This window comes from Trachypithecus francoisi, unplaced genomic scaffold, assembly GCF_009764315.1.
Source record: "Trachypithecus francoisi isolate TF-2019V2 unplaced genomic scaffold, Tfra_2.0 Lachesis_group8, whole genome shotgun sequence".
Lineage (NCBI taxonomy): Eukaryota > Metazoa > Chordata > Mammalia > Primates > Cercopithecidae > Trachypithecus > Trachypithecus francoisi.
Window position 1 is genome coordinate 100,300,499 of NW_022681473.1, and position 21,264 is coordinate 100,321,762.

A 21,264-nucleotide genomic window follows, 5' to 3' on the forward strand; every position below is an offset into this window, starting at 1 on the left:
AGATTATATATTAAAGAGGAACAAGTCCGTATTATGAGAGTGGTCCCAGGAAAGTGAACTCAGATCACTGCTGGCAAAGATAATTGATGCCATACCCCCACATCAAAGCTTACTTGTTTCACATTCATGCCTCAGAAAAAGTACAAGCCCCTCTCAAATGGTTGAAGTTTCAAATATTACACCCACCCTTGGCATAGACAGATTTTAGTATAATGCTCCTAAAACTACACTTTTTTTTTTTTCTGTCATAAGTGTGCATTGTGCTCAGTCATTTATTGCAGTGACCCAAACAGAGCCCAGTCCAGCTGTTTGTGTTTGCCCTGCAGTGGGAAGTGGACTAGGGCCATGTGACTAAGAAAGCCAGACTGGGGACTGTCTTTTCACCTACAGATGTTTTAATGTGCTTAACATTATCCAATACTAGCAACTGAAATAGTCTAAATACCACAGCAGGATCTGATTAGCTTTTTCAGATCACTGCCTTTATTTGCTGTTTGCAACAAAGCTTAATCCAGTGCTAGAGATCAGGCTTCCTGCTGAGCCCTGGGGTAGTTTCTCTCATTCTTTGTGTTCACAGTGGCAGGCATTAGTGAGCAGATTCCTCCTCCTCCTAAATTAAAGCTGTGAAGTAGTAACTATAGTAGCAAGGGATAAAGAGAAGGAAGAAAACCCAAGGGAAAAAAGAAGACTGTCTATTCATACCAAGTAGTTTCCTTGATATATACAAAAGAAAGAGTTTCTAATATGAATTCGTAAATACTGACCTCCGTGTCTCTTCTAGTCAGTGCACAGCTATTAAGTTTTATTAGGTTTCAGTTGTAACGACTTTGTGTGGATGCACGTTACGTGTTTCATATTTATCCTACTCAATCAATCTCAGTTTTACCAGAAGAATTACATTTATTAGCCATAACAGTGGCCTTTCTCTTATTCCTTTCAGGGCTGATATATTTTTTACTCATGAGATTTCAAAAAGAACTATCACCACCATCAAAAAAAAAAAAAAGATAAAGTCTTTCTTCATTTCTGGGACATCCATATGCTTACCCAAGATGTGACATTTGAATTCTGTGTAATTCACATTGTAATTTGCAATAAGTGATAATACTAGAGATGTTTTATCTTGATCCTTGATGGGCTTATGAAATTAGACCATTGCCTTAACTATATCAATAATATTGCTATAACCTTTAGCAGAAGAAAGAATAGGTCTTACTTTAGAAATTAGTTTGTCATTCAGAACCCAGTAATTATATTTAGTTCAAAAATATTTTCACTGATTTTAGATTTCCTACCATTTTTGGAATGGCATATATCAATAAAATATTGGAACTCTCTTAAGGAAGTATCTGTAAACAAATGATGATCTGTAATATGGTACTTTATCTTTTAGTTTTCTTTCTGGAAACAACAATAATTTTCAGTTTTTAGTAGTCAGAAGGAGTGTTTTCTGTGGGATAACTGAAAAATCTTAACCATGTAGATCTTCTTATTTTGTAAATAGAGATGATCTCATTTGCATTTGAGTAGGCACAATAAGGACAAGGCCAGGAGTCCCAAACTAGTGTTACTTTTTTCCAACTATTCACAAACGATCCTAATTGTGTGTAGCCTCTGTATTTGTGTATAAAAGGAGACTGATTTTGATTGTTTTGGGTACTTTTTATATCTTTAGAATTCATGATCATATAATGAAAAAGTCTAGGCTCTGCATAATTCAACCTATAGCAGAAAATTGTATGTTAAGAGCAGTTCTTTGCCTTCACTGTTTTAATTTGCACTGGAATGAAAAGGGAATGTGCATGCTTGTGTTCTACATCACATAAGTAAATAGTAGAACAGCTATAGAGTTCCTTTTTCTTTAGTAGGGAAATATCCTTACAATGCCTTATAGTATTTACATTTTGATTGATTTTTTTTTTGTTCATAATCAGAGGCCACTCAAGGTATAACTTAGGCAGCCCACAAAAGCAAGTAGTCCTCAGTATTATAAATGCTGCAGTCTGAAACTTTGAAATAAATCGGGATAACAAGTTTACTCACCAAAGGGGCTTATTTTTATATACACTATACACTACAGAAAGTCATAGTATTTAAACTATTACTGGTTCCTGAGCTAAAATTTGAGTATTACATGTTACAAATTTTATGAAATACAAATACTTTAAACAGTTATATTGTATATTAAAATATAATGAAAGACTTTGCTTCTCTTTAATTATATGGTTAACTAGTATCCATAGTAAAACAAATTTACACTGCTACTTGGCATATACAGGATAGGTTATTCTGATGATTTTAGGTTGAAGTTAAATAATTCTGTCTAAATCTACAGTTTAGGTGACTCATTTGGCACAAAGTTAGACAGAACTTGTGTTTTATCTTACTATGCTACACTTTCAGTGAATTTTTAAAAATCAGTTCTATTTGTGATCTCTTAAGTCTTTTTCTTTCACAATTGTATTTTCATCATCTCTTCCTTTTGTTTTCTTATCTTGCAGCAAATTCACAAATGCTTAAAAATACAGATTTTCCACTATTTCCAGGGAAATAGTTTGACTATACCCTTCTGTCTCATTTCACCAGTAACTCATTTATTAAAGACAGGGATTACTGCAGTAGTTAATTGCTACTTTGACACACTTCATTTTCTTTAATAAAAATGAAAAGCTCATAGACTACAGTATAGCCTCAACTTTTGGGAAACATGCAACTTTTACTACTTTAAAATATAATTGGTTTCTTTGTTTCATGCATTAAAAACTAGGAGGAAAAGCTAAAGTCTGCCCAAGCCAGGTGTTTCTTGTTGGCAGCCTGCTCTCTAATGACTCCGCTCTCATAGAGCAGCTGCCTACTAGTCAGCTTTGTATGGCCTATTGTTGCTGCACACCCCTCGTTAATACACATGCTGCCTGGGGCAGACCCTGCGAATGACATCAACTTGCTTATCTTAGAAACCTACGAACCTGACGCAGGGTGCTGAGGTTGTCTTGCATCTGCCCGGCCAACTAATTGTGAGCTTTCTGGCCTATGATTGGCTGTGATTCCACTCAGTAATAGGTTAAGCAAAGACACTGCCATTCCATCTGTTCAGCCATTCATTGTTCTTCTTGCCTGCCTGGAAGTCTGCAGCTAAAATTGTGTTAAGGAGGTTACTGCTGAAGCTGCTACAGAAACCAATGTCTTTGTATTTTCCTGCTAACGTGAGTATTTGTGCTACTTTAATGCCTTGGAAGTTAAACTTTGCTAAATATTCAGAGTATTAATTTGAACTCTGTAAAAGAAAGCACCTCCAATGAAAGTCTACAAGTTATTACATAGTGCCAACATACCAGAAAGTTAAGTTATTTTTGTAAAATATGTCTGCGAAGCAGATTTTTACACTTTTCTATTCTAGAGTTATATAAATAATTACTTACAGCATCATGAACATTTATAAGGCATTAAGCATGACATATAATCATTTGGAGCTTAAAGTCAAGTTATAATAAATGTTCCGATATTTTTGATAAATGGTGGATTTAAATCTTGTCAAAGTCTTAAGTTTCTTAAGATGTCACTGTCGTACCTAGGTGCTATAAAATGATAAGATTTGATAGAGCTTTCTGTTGTCTTAAAAGTCTAGCTTGGGGAGATGGACTGATGTAGGTAGATGTTTCAACTTGTTTTAGATGCGATGATTAAGCATTCAGTTGCTTTGTCAGCAATCTCAGTATTCATGTACAGTTTCTAATTTCTTCACTCTCACCTTTCTTCTCCCTTACATTAGTTTCAGACATTGATTGAAGATGTCATTCCAAGAACTGTTTTCTTCAAGAGTTCTGTAAATGGGAAGGGAGGAAGAAACAAAGACTTGCATCTATCAGTTGGGAGGGAAAGAAAGAGCATAAAGGGTTAAAAAGAGGTTTTCATTTCTACCACAGGCCCTATTGTGCGAACATATGCATAAGTCTATTGAAAGTTTTCCGAAGATGGGCAGGCCACCAGTTGCTGGTCTCCTGCAGTTCCAGTAGACATCTGTTGCCCCAGAGCATTAACCAATCTGTTCAAAGGGACATCCCTCCTTTGTTAGCTAGAGGGATGCAGACAACAGCACTCACTCAAATACAATGGTAATTAAATACACAGAGACTACAGCAGTAGGTATTTATTACATATTCATTATTTTATTTTTATTGTTCTCATAGTATTACCATTTGGATAACAACCAGAACCCACTTTTATGGCATTGTAACTTTACATTACAAACAAATAAATCTGCTTAACAAGTTTATAGTCTAATATTCCTGATTAATATGAGGCTCTTTAGAATAGAAAAAAGATTTTTTAAAAAATCTGATTTGAGATGAATAATTATCCAAGTTAACTAATGAGAACTTTCAGAAAATATGGTCACTGGATGGAGGATTTTCAGTGTGTGCAATAAATTTCTAGTGAATAGCCATTATATTGTAAATCTGCATTCAGCTAGTACAGTTCTTTTTGATAATTAAAAGAATTAGCTACACTTCATCATCATCTACAGAATTAGCAAGAACATTTAGTTCTTTTTCAACAAATAATATTATTTACTTTTCAACTTGCCTTTTAGCAAGAAAAATTGAGTTTCCAATACAGTATCTGGAAGGAATGTATAGATTTATAATTATAGGAATATTCACAAATCACTATATATTTACCCAATTCCTTTTGTATTCAAGAATATAATGTCTTAAGGTCAGTTACAATGAAGTCCTGATGATACAGTTTAAAAATTAGCTGTATTTCTTGGAGGTTTTTGATAACTATGGGAGTAAAAACTGACCTACTTTGTGAAACTTGGACTATGCTGCTTCATGAAATGAGCAAAATTACCCCATTAGTTAATATTTCATTGATTACATTTAAGATGGTTTATATGAGTTTACATTGTAGTAAATGCAAACTTAAAAGTCTAATAATTTTTTAAGAAATGAAAAATATTTTCTACTTTACATGTCATAATACATTTTGTGCTGTTAATGGTCTTTTCCATTCTTTTAAAAGTTATATTAATCATTTTTAAAAAACTGAATGAAAATAAAGATTATATACCATTCTTCTTAAGTTTGTCATAGTAATTTCTTGTAAGTTTTACATATTGCATTATATTAACAAATACAGCAGCCTATTAAAATACCATGTTTTTAAATCTTTATCATGTAGCTTTTCATTGAATTATTTCAAGACATTGCCAAATTCTGGGTTGTTTTTAGGTGCCCTATTAAGTAAGGGCAATCATTTGCTAATTACCAGTGGGTAAGGAAGCATTCTAGAGATCAAAGTTTTAAAAACCAAATCTTTACCATTTGGATCACTACAAATCAGGTTATTTCAAATTTGTAGTATGCTTATAGGCCTGGAAATTGAACTCATCTGTCCCTATTTGTACGGTTTCTATTTAGTTTCTTGTTTTGCAAGGACTAAAAAATCATTTAACTGCTTGTTTAGTACACAGTGACATTGGATAACCTTCTCTGAGCTATCCAATGAAATCTAGAAGATGAAGAGAGGCCTGTCAGTGTGAAAAAAGTTCAACTAGAATATTTTAAGACAAAACTTATTTGCCTAAAAAAATTGGATGTTAATTTCTTTTTAAGTAGGTTAGGCTTACATTTATCCTTAGCATTAAAAAGTCAGCCTAATTATTGTAAACTTTTTACTTAAAATTATGTGCAAATTACATAAATTATCACACGTTAAAAGTATGTGGTATCCACTAGATACATTGGTATACAAATGAGGTTTGTGTGATTTAGTTATTAAAAGAAACTGAAAATCCCATTTTCCCCCTTGTATCATGATAGGCATATAATAAAATTACATGGTATAGCAGGTTTAGGTAGTATCACTGACACTTTTTAAAAATATTAGACAGAAGATACAGAAAGATTTAAATACTCTTTAGAGTGATTGATTTTCAGTTTAAAAACTTTGCAGTATTTAATTTTGTTACTTTGAAAAATGTGAAAATTAAGAAGAATAATTCCAATTATCCTTTAAGCAGAACATTTTGTTCTAATATTTGCCACTGGTTATATTTTTCATAAGATATTCATCTTGTCTGATGTAAAAACAAAAGCAAACCCCAAACTGCTCAATATTAAATAATATTTCCTAGGTCAATTCAGGGATTTGGTCAGCAAGTCATTATCTTGAAGAATTATCTCACAACAGCACTTATACAAAACCCAAACTTTTCAGGGGAGATCAAAAATGTTGCCCATTAAATGCACTTCCTGCAGTCAGAGCAGATTGTGGGGTTTACAGAACAATGATGTCGGAGCTTCCAGATTGGTTTGGCAGCTGCATTGTTCTTGGAGGGTAAACCAGACGCACTTACGTCCCAGTCTCTTTTATAGGCTTTTGTTCATACCAAATTATTCTTTCACTGTGCTAGCATTCATGATGGCATGTTAAAGGAGTGCAGCTTAGCAACCAGCTTCTGGTTGCCAAGCAGCCCAGCTTCCAATAGGTTTTCCTCGTTTAAGATACTTTTGGTGGGAGCGCCACGAAGGCCATAGTGTGGACTTTTCTTTTAACTGTATCCCTTTATTAGGATGCTGCTGTGATTTGTTACTTGCATTATGGTGTTAGTATATTACAGTAGTTAATAAATCACAGGGTGTAAAAATCTGTTTTTAAAATTCCTTCAATTCTAAATAATTGGGCTCATGCATATCCATATTAATAGGAAAAAATGAAGTGGATACAGCTTCATAATGAAGCAGATGTATATAGAGCTCTCCTAAGGGATATTTCTTTATGAGTTGGGCAATCCAGAGCTAGGGGAATTGATGTTTCTTTAAAACTAACGAATGCTGTATTCGTAGAACAATGATATTAAAGTTGTCTATCTTCTCTGGGAATAAGCCCTGAGGAAACTCCTGTAGAAGCATGTATGAGATCTACACTGAAGGAATGTTAAGTGTATTATCAAGCTGAAGATTCCCTGTTCTCTTCTCTAGTATTTACCATAGTTAATAAAATGTATTTCATTACTTGACTGTCTAATTAAAGTTTACCAGCTATGCTTTCAAATTTGTGACTTCTCAGAAAATCACTTAGCATTTTCTTTTAACATTCATATAATAGCTCTTTTCTAGTGTAAATATGATGTTGAAGAGCTTTAGAAACATTTTCTCAGTTATCTTTTTTAGGTTAGTTTTAAATAGGTGTTTTATGGCAGTCTCAAATTCAACTGCCGCTGGCTTATGCTGTGTCTGGGTAGAATACTAGAATTGCCTTAACAAGTAAATCATGAGGGCAGGAGCGGTGGCTCACACCTGTAATCCCAACATTTTGAGAGGCCGAGGCGGGCGGATCACTTGAGGTCAGGAGTTTGAGACCAGCATGGCCAACGTGGCAAAACCTTGTCTCTACTAAAAGAATAAAAATTAACTGAGTGTGGTGGCACTCACCTATAATCCCAGCTACTCAGGAGGCTGAGGCAGGAGAATCACTTGAATATGGGAGGCAAAGGTTGTAGTGAGCTGAGATTACACCACTGCACTCCAGCCTGGGCAACAGAGTGAGACTCCCGTCTAAAAAAAAAGTAAATCATTGATGTGGATGTAGTTCTTTCAGTGAGGCACCAGAGAAAATAGCTTTATTTTCCTAACCCATTCCTAGTAGAGAAATAACATTTCCAATAGTCTTTAAGGAAAAATAATAAAATGGCAAAAAAAAAAAAAAAATTTAAATAGTAAAAGTATTCTTACATGGTGAAAAATAGGAAAAAAGATCACTTTTTAACCAAATGCAGATTAATGGCTAGTTAATCTGATATAATACAGAAGCATTTTCTGCCATAAAATTCAAGAAACTGAGATAACATTATTTAATATGCCTAATTGTTTGCTGCTAATTTTATGTGAGATATCATCTCTGCTTTCCACAAGTGCAGATAGAATAAAACAAGTTTTTTCCTGGAATGAAATAGACTGTTGTTTCCCTGGCACTTAATAAGGATAGCATAATGCTAGAAATTATATTGTGTTATCATGTTCCATAGTCAAAAAAATCATGATTACTAGGGCAAAACCCTGTTCATCTCTAAGAAGAATTTAACTCACTTTATAATAATTTAATTCCCTTCTGGCCATCTTAGAATATGTGCTCATTCATTGCAGTATCTATATTATTTTTGAAAGTTCTTTAGATTGCTGTTAAGCTTCATCCAGATTTATAATGATTTTTCAAGTGTAAGTTAATGGTTTCTTTCCACGTGGTTTTCTCTTTAAAAGAATATAGATACTTATGAATTCTGTTAGAGAAAAATGTAAATAACCTGTCATGCATATTAAAAACATACTTTTTGATAATATTCTATGTGTCACTCTAGAATTATAAGCTGTCCTAAAAGTAGAAAAATCTGATTCATCAAGATTGAGAAGGAGCATGATATAGTGGGAAAAGCATGGGTTTTAGAGTCAGACGAAACTGGGTAAAAAAATCCATTTCTACTGCTTATTTACTTTGTTGCCTTGGAGGAATTACATGACCTTTCTAATTTATAACTTCTTCTGAAAAACCGCAGATGACACTCTCTTGGCAAGGGTGTTAGGAGGGAGGAGAGGATGTAGACAAAATACAAAGTATTAATATATATTAAGTAGTTGAGTAATTCTCTTCTGACTTCTCCAATGAGACAGAAATCAAGCCATAACTATGAAATTCTAAACATTTTACATTTTTCTCTAGGAATACGGGGTGCTTTGCATTCAGGAATACGGAAAAAACAGCAAAGTGGAGTCAAGTGCACGTAACAGCTTCATGGGCTTGAAGGATCACCTAGGCCATGACCTCGGCCACCTTTATGTGGAGAGCACTGACCCACAGTTAAGTCCAGCTGCACCTCCAACAGTAGAGAGACCAAGTATGGATACCGTTAATGCGGGAAAGGATGAAAAAGAGGTGTCTGAAGAGAATGCAAGCTCTGGTGACTCTGAAGAAAACACAAATTCTGATCATGAGTCAGAACAATCGGGTAGCATTTCAGTAGAGCCAGGCTTAATAACTAAGACTCACAGACAACTCTGCAGGTCTCCCTGTTTACAGCCTCACATACTCAAGCGCAGTGAAATTTTGCAAGACTTTAAACCTGAAGAGTCCCAGACTACATCCAAGGAAGCAAAGAAACCACCTGATGTGGTGCGAGAATACCAAACAAAACTGGAGTTTGCACTTAAGTTAGGTTATTCTGAAGAACAGGTTCAGCTTGTACTAAACAAACTTGGTACTGATGCTTTAATCAATGATATTTTGGGAGAACTTGTCAAACTTGGAAATAAAAGTGAGGCTGATCAGACGGTTAGTACAATTAACACTATAACACGGGAAACTTCTTCCCTGGAATCTCAGAGGTCTGAATCTCCAATGCAAGAGATTGTAACAGATGATGGTGAAAATCTGAGACCAATAGTTATTGATGGCAGCAATGTGGCAATGAGGTAAGTGGAAAACTCGTTACTGAAAATTACTACCAAATAATCTTTAAAAGTTATTTCTAATTTTGTGGCTATTTTCCTTCTCACAGTCATTAAAGTCAACATTTTTTCTGTATCCTGACGTTAACTTTAGAAAACATTAGTTTTCTGTCTCTCTTCTTTCAGGGCACTCAGCCATCTTTCCTTCATTTATCCCTGTATGGAGACCCATTTTTCTCAGATATGTCTCTTTTTGTCCTCATCTGGCTAAATTTCTATGGTATAAAAATTAGTGTGTATTTCTGGTTTAGTATTAATCAGTAGTTTTAAATGAATAATTTGATATAATATTCAACAATTTTCGAATCTAGTAAAATGGTCTATTTCTTTAAGAAATGAAATAACCCTAATTCTTCTAGAAAATAAACTATGTATTTTATTGATTTGAGAAAAAACCAAAGCTGTAGTTTGAATTATTTTGTAGTTTGAGTTGTTTCCATTCAAGAAATGCAAATCAGAAATAATTCTTAGGGAACTAGGGGGGAAAAAAAGCAAAACTTTCAGTGATAATTTTGTTGGCCAGGCAGGGTGGCTCACACTTGTAATCCCAACACTTTGAGAGGTGAAGGTGGAAGGATCATTTGAGGCCAGGAGTTTGAGACCAGCCTAAGCAACATAGGGAACGCCTACCTATACCAAAAAAATATATATATATATATATATATGTGTGTGTGTGTGTGTGTGTGTGTGTGTGTGTGTGTGTGTATTTAAAATAAAATATTTAAAGAAATTTTTCTTAGTAATTTTGTTGGCTCAATATTTAAAGCATATCTAAATTCAATCAGTTTATGGGTAACTGCTCACAATGTTCAGAGTGCTGTGAAGATAAAAAGATATATGTATAAAAGCATTAGTTCTTCTGGAGAGCTTAGAGTTTCATATGCAGTTTCTCAGAAGGTGACCTGAGGATGCCTACCAGAGAATCATCTGAGGGACTTGTTGAAAATGCAGATTATATATATCAGTGTATTACCATATTAAATGTTCTAGTACCTACATTAAAAAGTAAACAGAAACAGGTAAAATTAATGTGACTAATGTATTCTGTTTAGGCTAACATGTCTAAAATCTAAAATATCTTGCTGACATGTAATCAATTTTAAAAAGTTATTAATGAGATAGTTTACATTTCTTTTTTTTTTTTTTAGACAAGGTCTCATTCTGTCACCCAGACTGGAGTGCAGTGGCACGATCTTGGCTCACTGCAACCTCTGCACCCAGATTCAAGCAATTCTCATGCCTCCGCCTCCTTGAGTAGCTGGGACTCCAGGCACACGCCACTGTGCCTGGCTAATTTTTATATTTTTTAGTAAAGCTTGCGTTTTACCATGTTGGCCATGCTGGTCTCAAACTCCTGACCTCAAGTGATCTGCCTGCCTAGGCCCCTCAAAGTTCTGGGATTACAGGCATGAGCCACCACTCCTGGCCTGCATTATTCTTTTGATTTTAAGTCTTTGAAATCTGGTGTATATCTTATAGCACATCTCAATTCAGAATAGCCATATTTCAGGTGCTCAGTATCCTGATGTGGCTAGTGACTACTATATTGGACAATGCACTTCTCAAGCCCCATGCAGACCTACCAAGTCAAGTTCAAAATGTAACTCAGGCATCACTTTGTAAGTAGTATGCCTTCCAATAATGATGTGTGCTGAAATTAGGGAACTACTGTTTTCTGTAGGTGACAGCAAGTTCTTTCACATAGAGTATGAGGAGAACCAACCTATAATCCTCTAAACAGCTTTTTCGGGTGGAGGAAGTATTATTATCTTTCTTTCATTTATAAGCAAATTCAACAAGATTTGAATTACTTGCAAAGACAAAATGGAATTCAAACCCAAATATGTCTGACTTAAAAGCCTATATGCTTCATCATATAAAAAAGAGAAAAACTAAGTTGAAAAGGTTAAAGCCAGATCTTACTGGAGAATTTAAAGCTGGCTGTGTAATCCAAGGGTAATTGAAGGGTTTTCAGTAGAGGAGTGTCAAGAGTAGAGTTGTGCCTTATACTGATAATTTTTGCAGTGATGTACGGGAGGTAGGAGATCAGTTTGGATGCAAACCCTTTCTAATGGAGTAGAAAGAATCTTGCCAAGTGCCATAGAGGTATGGAATGTGCATAGGGCTTTGAGAAGGACTTCAGTAAGATTACCTCTCTATTGTTTGATCTTTCCCAAACTTGACCACAAAATGATCTTTTTCTTGTAATAATCCAGAATGTCTGAATGATTACCTTAGTGATAACATGTAAGACCAAAAGCCATAAAATTGCCAAAGGAGGGAATAGTGAAGGAAGGTCTTAGATCCTTGAGGAACACCTAACCTAAACATGGCTGTATACCAGAATTATCAGATGAGTTATTTAAAAATACATCTTGTAGCATTCTGCTCTTGTGGAATATAGAATTAGTCTCTATCCACATGTACCCTCTAGTTTAAATTAATATATTTTCTTAAATGAACCCATTGCTTTCTAGATTTTTCCCTGGTTTTAGGTTCAAATGACTTGTCATTAAGAAAATACAATTAAGACCGGGCACAGTGGCTCATGCCTATAATCCCAGCACTTTGGGAGGCCGAGGCAGGTGGATCACTTGAGGCCAGGCGTTCAAGACCAGCCTGGGCAACATGGCAAAATCCCATCTCTACTAAAAATACAAAAATTAGCTGGATATGGTGGTGCATGCCTACACGGGAGGCTGAGGTGGGAGGATGGAACGAGCCCGGGAGGCAGAGGCTGCAGTGAGCTGAGATCACGTCACTGCATTCTAGCCTGGACGACAGAGTGAGACCCCATCTCAAAAACAACAACAACAGCAACAAACACTAGTGAGCTATCCAGAGTGAGAATGTGATAAAACGATGTTAGACCCCTTTGGTACCTAAAAGTGTTTGAGTTCTTCAATATGCTTCTATGACCTAGTCATCTGACTTCATTAAGATTAACCAAATCTCCGTATCCTACTTCAGCTTCTTCCAGATTTTATATAAAATAAGAATGAAAAAGCCCACAGCTTTAATGGCTACCTCCATATCATGCCATAGCACACATTCTTCTGTTGAGTGTTAGAATGAAAGCTGGCCACACCACTCTTGTGTTTTTGATATGAACAGACTGTTAAAACTTTTCCCTCCTTTATCATGGCAAGTTCTACCTTTTGGGCAGTGAACCCAGGTTTCTGGGGTTAGATTAAATCTCTCCCTTGACTGGTGGGTAGGCTTTATTTTTGCATGTTTGTGTGCAGTATTAGGATAAATGTTGTGTTCGCTAATAATGTCAGGTGAACCACGTTTGCCAATGGGATCCATGCTTGTATTTTCTCTCTGTTAGTGATAGGGAGCTACCAGAAGAATTTAAGCAAGGAAAAAAGTGGCATAGTAATATTTGCCTTTAGGAAAAATCACTCTGTAGAGAAATGTAGAGAATGGATTTGAGCACTAAGATTGGAGACAAAGAGACCCACTTATGTTTGAAAATATATGCAAAAGTTAAATTGTGGACAACTCTTGGAAAAAGATGCACCAAGAACATCATTGCTTTTGTATACCAATCAAATGATACAGAATAGAGAAATAAACCAACCATTTGCTTGAGAGTTTATACTCAGTTCCCCAAAGAGTCATATTGGAAAACAGCTGGTGTTAGTACACACCTGATGGTTAACTGGGGTGTTAAAAAGAGCACTGCAGGTAAATCACTGAAGTAATTTTCTTAAAGTTTGAACAGATATCAGATATAGATTATAGAGTCAGAATATGAACAGGGAAAATGCATTAAGCTGTGATAACTTTCCTCTGTATCAAGAAAACGAACTAAGCCCATATATTTATGAAATATAAGCAGAGTTTAGCAATCTGTACAATCAATATTTAAGCTTCTGATTAATCTTTTAAAAAGTACAAAGCCTTTCTTATATCTAATCTGCTTTGTAAAACTGTACGACCTTGAGAACTCTTTTTATTGTAAATTTGAATACTGAAGGCTTTCTTGCCTAGGCTCTAAAATTTGCCTTTAGTTGTTTGGTTGGTTTTGCTCTCCTGTTGCCTGTTTATCATTTAAGTACAGCACTGATTTATAGTTACTAAAATCATCCTGGACACCTAGTCCAAATATATGGTTTAGACTACAGATGAGACTGAAAATTGCCAGAATTCATACAAATGTGTTTTTGACTCTCTCAAGAAAACTATATCAAAATTATGTGCAGTAGACTTGCATGATCCACAGTAGGATAGCCACCAGGTACATGTGGCTGTCGAACTCTTGAAATGTGTCTAGCCCAAATTGAGATATGCTGTAAATATAAAATGCATACCACATTTCAGAGACTTAGTACAAAACTATGTAAACTATTTGAGTAACTTTTATGTTGATTGTGGATTTAAAGAATTTGATATATTGAGTTAAATGAAATACATACTAAAATTAACTTCAGCTGCTTTTTTACTTTTTTTAATGTGCTATGCCTGATGATTTAAAACTGCATATGGGGCTCACGTTATATTTCTATTGAATAGCCTCTTAGTAGACTGTTTTGTAAGCCCCCGTTTACTAGAAGTAACATTTATTAAAGGATAGCTTAAATTCCCTCTAGGTGAGTGTCACAGGTATTACTTCATTTGGCAGTGCCCCATTTCTCTTACTGTTTTTAAAGAATATCCTTAGAGACTATGAAAAGAATCAAAGAATCAGAGCTAGCTTTTTGTTGTTGTTTAATTATATCATTGTGGAGCCTGACAAAGACAGATGTTAGAGTTGTATTCCATTGCACCTCTTTATAATTCTAAGTACATAATTCTAGTTGTGATCAAATATCATGTACTTTAATAGACCAATCAGCAGTGAACTTTCCTATTATCTCAAGTGTGCTTATTTCAACTCTAACCTAAAAATGGGCAACCTTAGTAATCCTATTACATAGAAATAAAGTTAATCACAGATCTTCACCTAACTAGTGTTACCAGTTACACAAAATGGGGAAAAAGTGGTTAGAGTCCATGTTTTCTACTTTCATTAATAAGACCTTTTTACACCTACTAAACAGATGTGTTTTCTTTATTTTCTGTAGACTGGATCTTGACCAGCTAGATGTTGCCTCAAATTGTAGACCTTATATGGTGAAGGAAATCTTTTTCCTTTCCTTTTTCCTTAGCCTCTTCAATTCTCAAAGCTACCTCTCTCAACTGTACTGCTGTTAAACTCATAACCAACTGAAGGGTAATAATTATTTCATAATAGACTTCCATAGTAATTTTGGTGTTAAATATTTTTGTTGTCCTAAATCGATGACTTTCAGGCTTCTATTTTCCTTTAAAGCAGTACAATCCTGCAAATCTCTTCATGGAAGCCCAATATTTAAAATCAAGCAAGAGCAGAGTTCTGTTTGAATTGGGAAGGATGTACAGGGTTATGTTCCCCACTTAAAAATTCCCTTCTGTATTCCCCAGAAGGTCCTGCCATGCCATGGAATTTCTGTTTGGAACACAGCTTGATAAGCATTGATTTAAGTGATCTGTAACAAGGGACATGGATTTAGTTTTCTGGTGATATGTTTAATATTTAGCATGCTGTGAATGAGATTTAGCTTCAGAATGATTTTGGTATATTGGAAATGAGATCAGAGACAATAAAGTTGAATAGCTATAAGAATAACAAAATAGGCATGCATAAATAGTTATGAGCCTTCAATACAAAAGAAAAAACTCCAGATGCCCATGAGATGAATTATAGATTCTCAAATAAATATGAAATTTAATTGGACTACAATGAGAGAAAGTAAAATACCTTGTTTCTGTGTTTCTGTATTTTCCTATTGAAGATGATAGGCAACTGTACTTCTTCCCCCTGCTTAAGGAATACAGAATAGATGTAAAAGAATTGAACAATCATTAAACATTGAAAAATGCATCAGTGAAGAAGGTCTTAAAGTCATTTTTTTTAGAGTCCTTTAAAATTAAAATCTATTTTCAACACGGTGAAACCCCGTCTCTACTAAAAAAAAATACAAAAAAATTAGCCGGGCGAGGTGGCGGGCGCCTGTAGTCCCAGCTACTCGGGAGGCTGAGGCAGGAGAATGGCGTGAACCCGGGAGGCGGAGCTTGCCGTGAGCTGAGATCCGGCCACTGCACTCCAGCCTGGGCAGCAGAGCCAGACTCCGTCTCAAAAAAAAAAAAAAAAAAAAAAAAAAATCTATTTTCATGTGTCCAAGATGGTTTATGTAAAATCAGGCCTAAAATATGAGAAAAAAATAAAATTAATTCACCAAATATTTGAAGAGTACCTGGACTTTATATTAATAATTTAATGTTCTATAAATATTTATTAATATTATATTATAATTATTCTGTGATTAAAATCTACTGTACTCTTTCTCTAATATAATTAACTATATCTAAACTGGAAGGATTTTGATACTAAAGATTCAAGTATGATTTTCTAGTTTAAAAAGATTCTTTTTAAAAACACACGTATATGTATATGTATAAAGACAGGGTCTTGCTATGTTGTCCAGGCTGGTTGAGCTCCTGGGCTCAAGCAGTTCTCCCACCTCAGCCTCCCACAAGTGCCAGGATTACAGGAGTGAGCCACCATGCCCAGCCTAAAAAGATACCTTTATATTTCCATTCTAGCCACTTCATTGACAAACCCTGCTAACTTGTGTCCTTATCACAATAGGTGGGTTAATCTAATTACCCATTAAAGTTATAGAAACTTGCCGGGCGCGGTGGCTCAAGCCTGTAATCCCAGCACTTTGGGAGGCTGAGACGGGCGGATCACGAGGTCAGGAGATCGAGACTATCCTGGCTAACAGGGTGAAACCCTGTCTCTACTAAAAAATACAAAAAACTAGCTGGACGAGGTGACGGGCGCCTGTAGTCCCAGCTACACGGGAGGTTGAGGCAGGAGAATGGCGTACACCTGGGAGGCAGGGCTTGCAGTGAGCTCAGATCCGGCCACTGCACTCCAGCCTGGGCAAAAGAGCCAGACTCCGTCTCAAAAAAAAAAAAAAAAAGAAACTTGATAGTCATACTTTATTTTCCCAGTGGAGGGTATCTTATGCAAGTGCATCTTAGAATACAGCAAACTTACAGGTCAAGTTTTTAATTTAAATAAAAGATGATATATAGAAAGTTATAGAAAATCAGTTGCATGTCCTTTTGAATCCCATAATTACCTTGATCTTTTGTTTGGTTTCTTTTTAAAACACTGTTTAGTGATCTCTACACATCATGCATTTTGCTCTAAAAGTCACAGTTTACTGTTGTGAGATTAAAGCTATTAAATAAAGATGTATTTTATTGGTTTCATTTTTATTCCAAAACAAGCTTTTCTCCATTTTCTAAACATTAAGACTGAGAGGACATGAGAAAGTAAAGAAACTAACATGTGTTGAAGCCTTCGATATGCCAGGCACTTGGCTAGGTTTATTACCTTATTCAGTTCTCACAACGCTATAAGGTAGGTGAGGTTATTTTCATTTTAAAGATGAGAAATTGAGATTCAGAATAAGAATCTCTGAGATTCAGAACAAGGTCACACAGAAAAGTGGTAAAGAAAAGAATTAAACTCCTGTCAAATTCCAGAGGCTGTGTTATTTTCAGTATCTTCAAAAGCCATCTCTATTTGGAGTACTGAAATGTGCCATTCCAGGTACTTTGTATCATTAGATTTTAGATGATTTGTGAAAAAGACTTTTTAAGAATAGGTCTTCTTTGATCATGTAAATAATATACGTATTATATAAGTTTCAGAAATAAAGATCACCTATAATTTCCAAGGTTTTTAATAAGCATTATATAATATGCAAATTGTAGTAAAATCAAATTTGAGGAAATAAAAAGATAACTGAAAAGAGGTTCCTTTGTTCTTTTCTTCACTGCCATATAAAGTATTAAAAAGAGGCAGTCTCTTTTTATAGATGCCTTCATTCTCTTTTTAGGTTTTTCCATGTTTTTCAATTACTCCTCATGTCTATCATTGGAAGGTAACAGTTATAATTCTAAAATAACCCTTCCTGTTCTGCAGTTAACCTAGTTAATGGTATCTGTATATATACCTAAAGAAAACATTAATATGTAACATTATGGTTGTTTAGGTATGGCAGATCTAAAAATGGTTGGCCCATCATCTTCCCCTCTAGGTCCCAGACTGAGGTACATTGCATTAAAATACATGGTCCCTGGAATTTTTCTCTGCATTATAAAACCCACCTCTCTTATCTCTTAACCATTGTAGGTGGTTAATGTAGTACCATTAACAAACAAGCATAATTCTCCAGTGGCAATTCATACGGTGTTATAGGATGCAAGATATTATTTTGACTTCTTAGCCCCTTCTGTTAAGAACAGAAAAGTGGAATTTATGTGCTTTTCCAATATATTAGTCTTGAGTAAAGATAATCTTGTTAGAGCTATGAGACAAAGTGAATTTACAGAAAGATGAAAATTTATAATAGTGAAAGTACTATGAAGAATATATTTGCTAAGATAATTTATGTTCATTTAGCTCTCCCTAATTTCCAATTGTCTAGTTCATAAGGAGTTGCATTTGTCTGAAACTGAGTAGGCATTTTTGGATAGAAGTAATGAGGTTTCAGTCAACCCAGTCCAAAGTGTAGTAGTCCTTTTCACAGCTTGGCCTGCAGATTCATCTCATCTTATTATCCAATCTGAGCTCTACAACAAATTACAGAAATTTGGGGAGGAAGTTGCAGTAACTCTAGTAAATCAGCATCTCCTATCCTATGTGGTATTTTAGTTACCCCTGATGTTAGGACGCCTCTGTTCTTCAAAATGTGGCCCATAGCATGGAAGATCCCCAGCACATACTTACTCTTGATATAAACAAGCACATACTCACCAGCTCAAGTGCCCTGTCTCACAGAATCTTCCAGACACCCAGAGTACAGAATATGATGTCCCTTAGGTTACACAGTCGGTCCCTTCACAACAAATTAACAGCAGTAAGAAACAAAGAGGCTTGTTCTTCAAACAGAGGACCTATTGGCTCAGGAATCTCAGAGGAGAAAGAAAAGGTAGAAGATGATTGAGAGAAACCCATAACTTGTTGTCTGTGTTTTGTTTTGTTTTGTTTTGTTTGTTTTGTTTTGTTTTTGAGACAGAGTCTCTCTCTGTCGCCCAGGCTGGAGTGCAGTGGCGCGATCTCGGCTCACTGCAAGCTCCACCTCCCAGGTTCACGCCATTCTCCTGCCTCAGCCTCCCGAGTAGCTGGGACTACAGGCGCCCGCCACCTCGCCCGGCTAGTATTTTGTATTTTTTAGTAGAGACGGGGTTTCACCGTGTTAGCCAGGATGGTCTCGATTTCCTGACCTTATGATCCGCCTGCCTCGGTCTCCCAAAGTGCTGGGATAACAAGCGTGAGCCACCGTGCCCAGCCCCGTAACTTGTTTTAATGGGTCAGGGTAAAAACAGGAAAGATGAGCAGAAACTGCAGAATTCATGGCTCCAGTCTCCACAGGACAGAGCAGGAAAAGATTACGACAGGAAAAACAAGCAAACAGATGAGGTTCTCCCATTTCCAGCACTGAGGTTCTTCCATTATGTCACTTTTGCTCCTAGTTTGCGCCACTTGCCAGTTATTTCCTGATTTCCCAAGGGGAGAAATCTCTGGAGGGGGTAGTAAAGCTTCATGGTTGGGTTGCATCTCTTGCGTCTTCCTCAGTCTCTCCCAGCGTCCCTTTTTCCAATGTCCTGGCTTCCTATAGTAGTGCCCTATTGCCGTTTCATTAGAGGATCTTCTCTTATTTGTTGATAGTCCCAGAAAGGGGTTTGCTCCCCTTGTGAACAAGTCTAACTCGGAAGGTAACACTGCAGTCTTAAGTTTCTTTGTCTTTATCTTCCTGCATTTTTTTTTTTTCCAAAACTGGATTGCTATTGCCAATACCTGAGAAACTTGTATGTCCTTACCATCCACATACCTTTTCTTTCACCTATGCCTGAGTTCTCAGTAACAAGGCTGCCATAAAGGTAGAGAAGAATAAGGGTCTATTCTGATCTGCTCTTAAATCCATCCTTGTTAATTTAGAAAATGCCTCAGTGAACCACTGATGAAAATCAATGGGGACTCACCCAACAGCAGCATTGCAGCTTCTCCCAGGTCACCTCGCGGTGGGTTTCTAAGGCGTGAGAGGAGGTAGTCTCCTCTTGTTTGAGGAGGCAGTCAGCTTCCTGAGGCCAGGGCACTGCCTTACAGGAGGGGTTATCATTTGCCTCCATCATGCCTGTTCCATTAGTCAAACAAAGTCAGCCAGAGCAACTCCATGCAGCAGCCAGTGTGCCACAGAGCACCTTGGCAAATGTTCCAGATCTTTTCAGAGCACTGGGAAATAACTCTTTAAGATGGGTACCATCAGCTGGGGAAAAGGTCATATGCACTCCTACCGTGTCTGATGGACCTGGCAGTCCTGGATCACTTTAAAAAAGCATTTGAGTCACTGGAGCTACAAAAGGGTAGGGCTGATTTTCTTCACATTGACATGAAAAAATAAGTTGATTCAACGAGAACACATGACTACAGGGAGGGGAATATCACACACCAGGGCCTGTCGGGGGGTCAGAGGGAAGGGGAGGGAGAGCATTAGGACCAATACCTAATGCACACAGGGCTTAAAACTGCGGTGACGGGTTGACAGGTGCAGCAAACCACCATGGCACACATATACCTATGTAACAGACCTGCATGTTCAGCCCATGTATCCCAGAATTTAAAGTAACATTTAAAAAAAAAAAAAAGAAAAGAAAAAGTAAGTTGGTTTGTATGGCACTGTAGTGTCAGTCTCATTTTGCTGTTTGGTATCATTACTCCTTTTGCCTCCCCTTTCATCCAAGTTACCACGGCAACCACTTGCCAACCTAATACCTTAATTCTAGGACAGTCTCTTGTCCAGATTCTCAGACTCCTTGTTCTTTCTTCTTCTTCATCTCTGCCTCCCTAGCTGTGTTTTGCATGTTCAGTTTAGGAAAGTTTTGGAGATGGAATCCACATTAGAATATTCTAATAAGGCTAACAATTTTCCCAGATCCTGTAGCCATTGGGAATCATCCATCCATCCAGAAGGTAATTGCCCCACTCTTCCAGGTCCTAGATAGAGGCAAAGAAGGGTAACAAGAAGTAGAAAAAGCAGAAAGAGCAACAGCAGAGAGGGGTCAAGAACCTGGAGGAACAGATAGGAGCTTTCAGTTATTTAATCTCTTCCTCCGCTTTCTTAATTCATTCTTTGTGGCTGCCCACTTCATTCCTTCTTTTATTTCCTGAGATCCAGAGATACCAATAATCCTTTAGAGTGGGGTTTTTCTGAGAATTCCTGTATATACATCAATTTGTCTACTTCAAATGAGCCTTCTTTTGATCATTGCAAAGCAGGATTTTTGTAAGTATGCTTATGCCAAATGTGAGAGAATAAAAGAAGCCTTTTATTTTTTAAAAAGAGACCTACTGACAATATTCTAGGCATCTCATATTTTTCTACTGTTAAAGATGAATCAAATGGGACCTTCAGTGAGTTACCCATTTTGCTCAATTGTAACTTGGAATTTGCAGAGAGGCTTTGGAATTTTCCCTGGGAACCGAATCCCACTCAGCCAAAGTAGTCAGAGGGAGACTTTTTGGCAAACGTACAGAGTTCTTACCTAATCACGGGTGACCACAAATCCTCCAACAAATTCACCCAGCAAAAGGACTCACTTGAAATATGCCAGTCTTCCTTATTGCCAAATTGTTGGGATAAAAAAGTAATCA

General features: G+C 36.4%; 1 protein-coding gene across 2 annotated transcripts in view; it reads left to right on the forward strand.

Moving 5' to 3' along the window:
* ZC3H12C (zinc finger CCCH-type containing 12C) overlaps window positions 1-21,264 on the forward strand; it is a 79,176-nt gene that overhangs the window by 33,842 nt on the left and 24,070 nt on the right. For both annotated transcript variants that reach the window (XM_033205359.1, XM_033205360.1), the window contains exon 2: window positions 8,722-9,470. In XM_033205359.1, coding sequence (XP_033061250.1) covers window positions 8,722-9,470 — 749 coding nt within the window. The remainder of the gene's footprint in view (window positions 1-8,721; window positions 9,471-21,264) is intronic.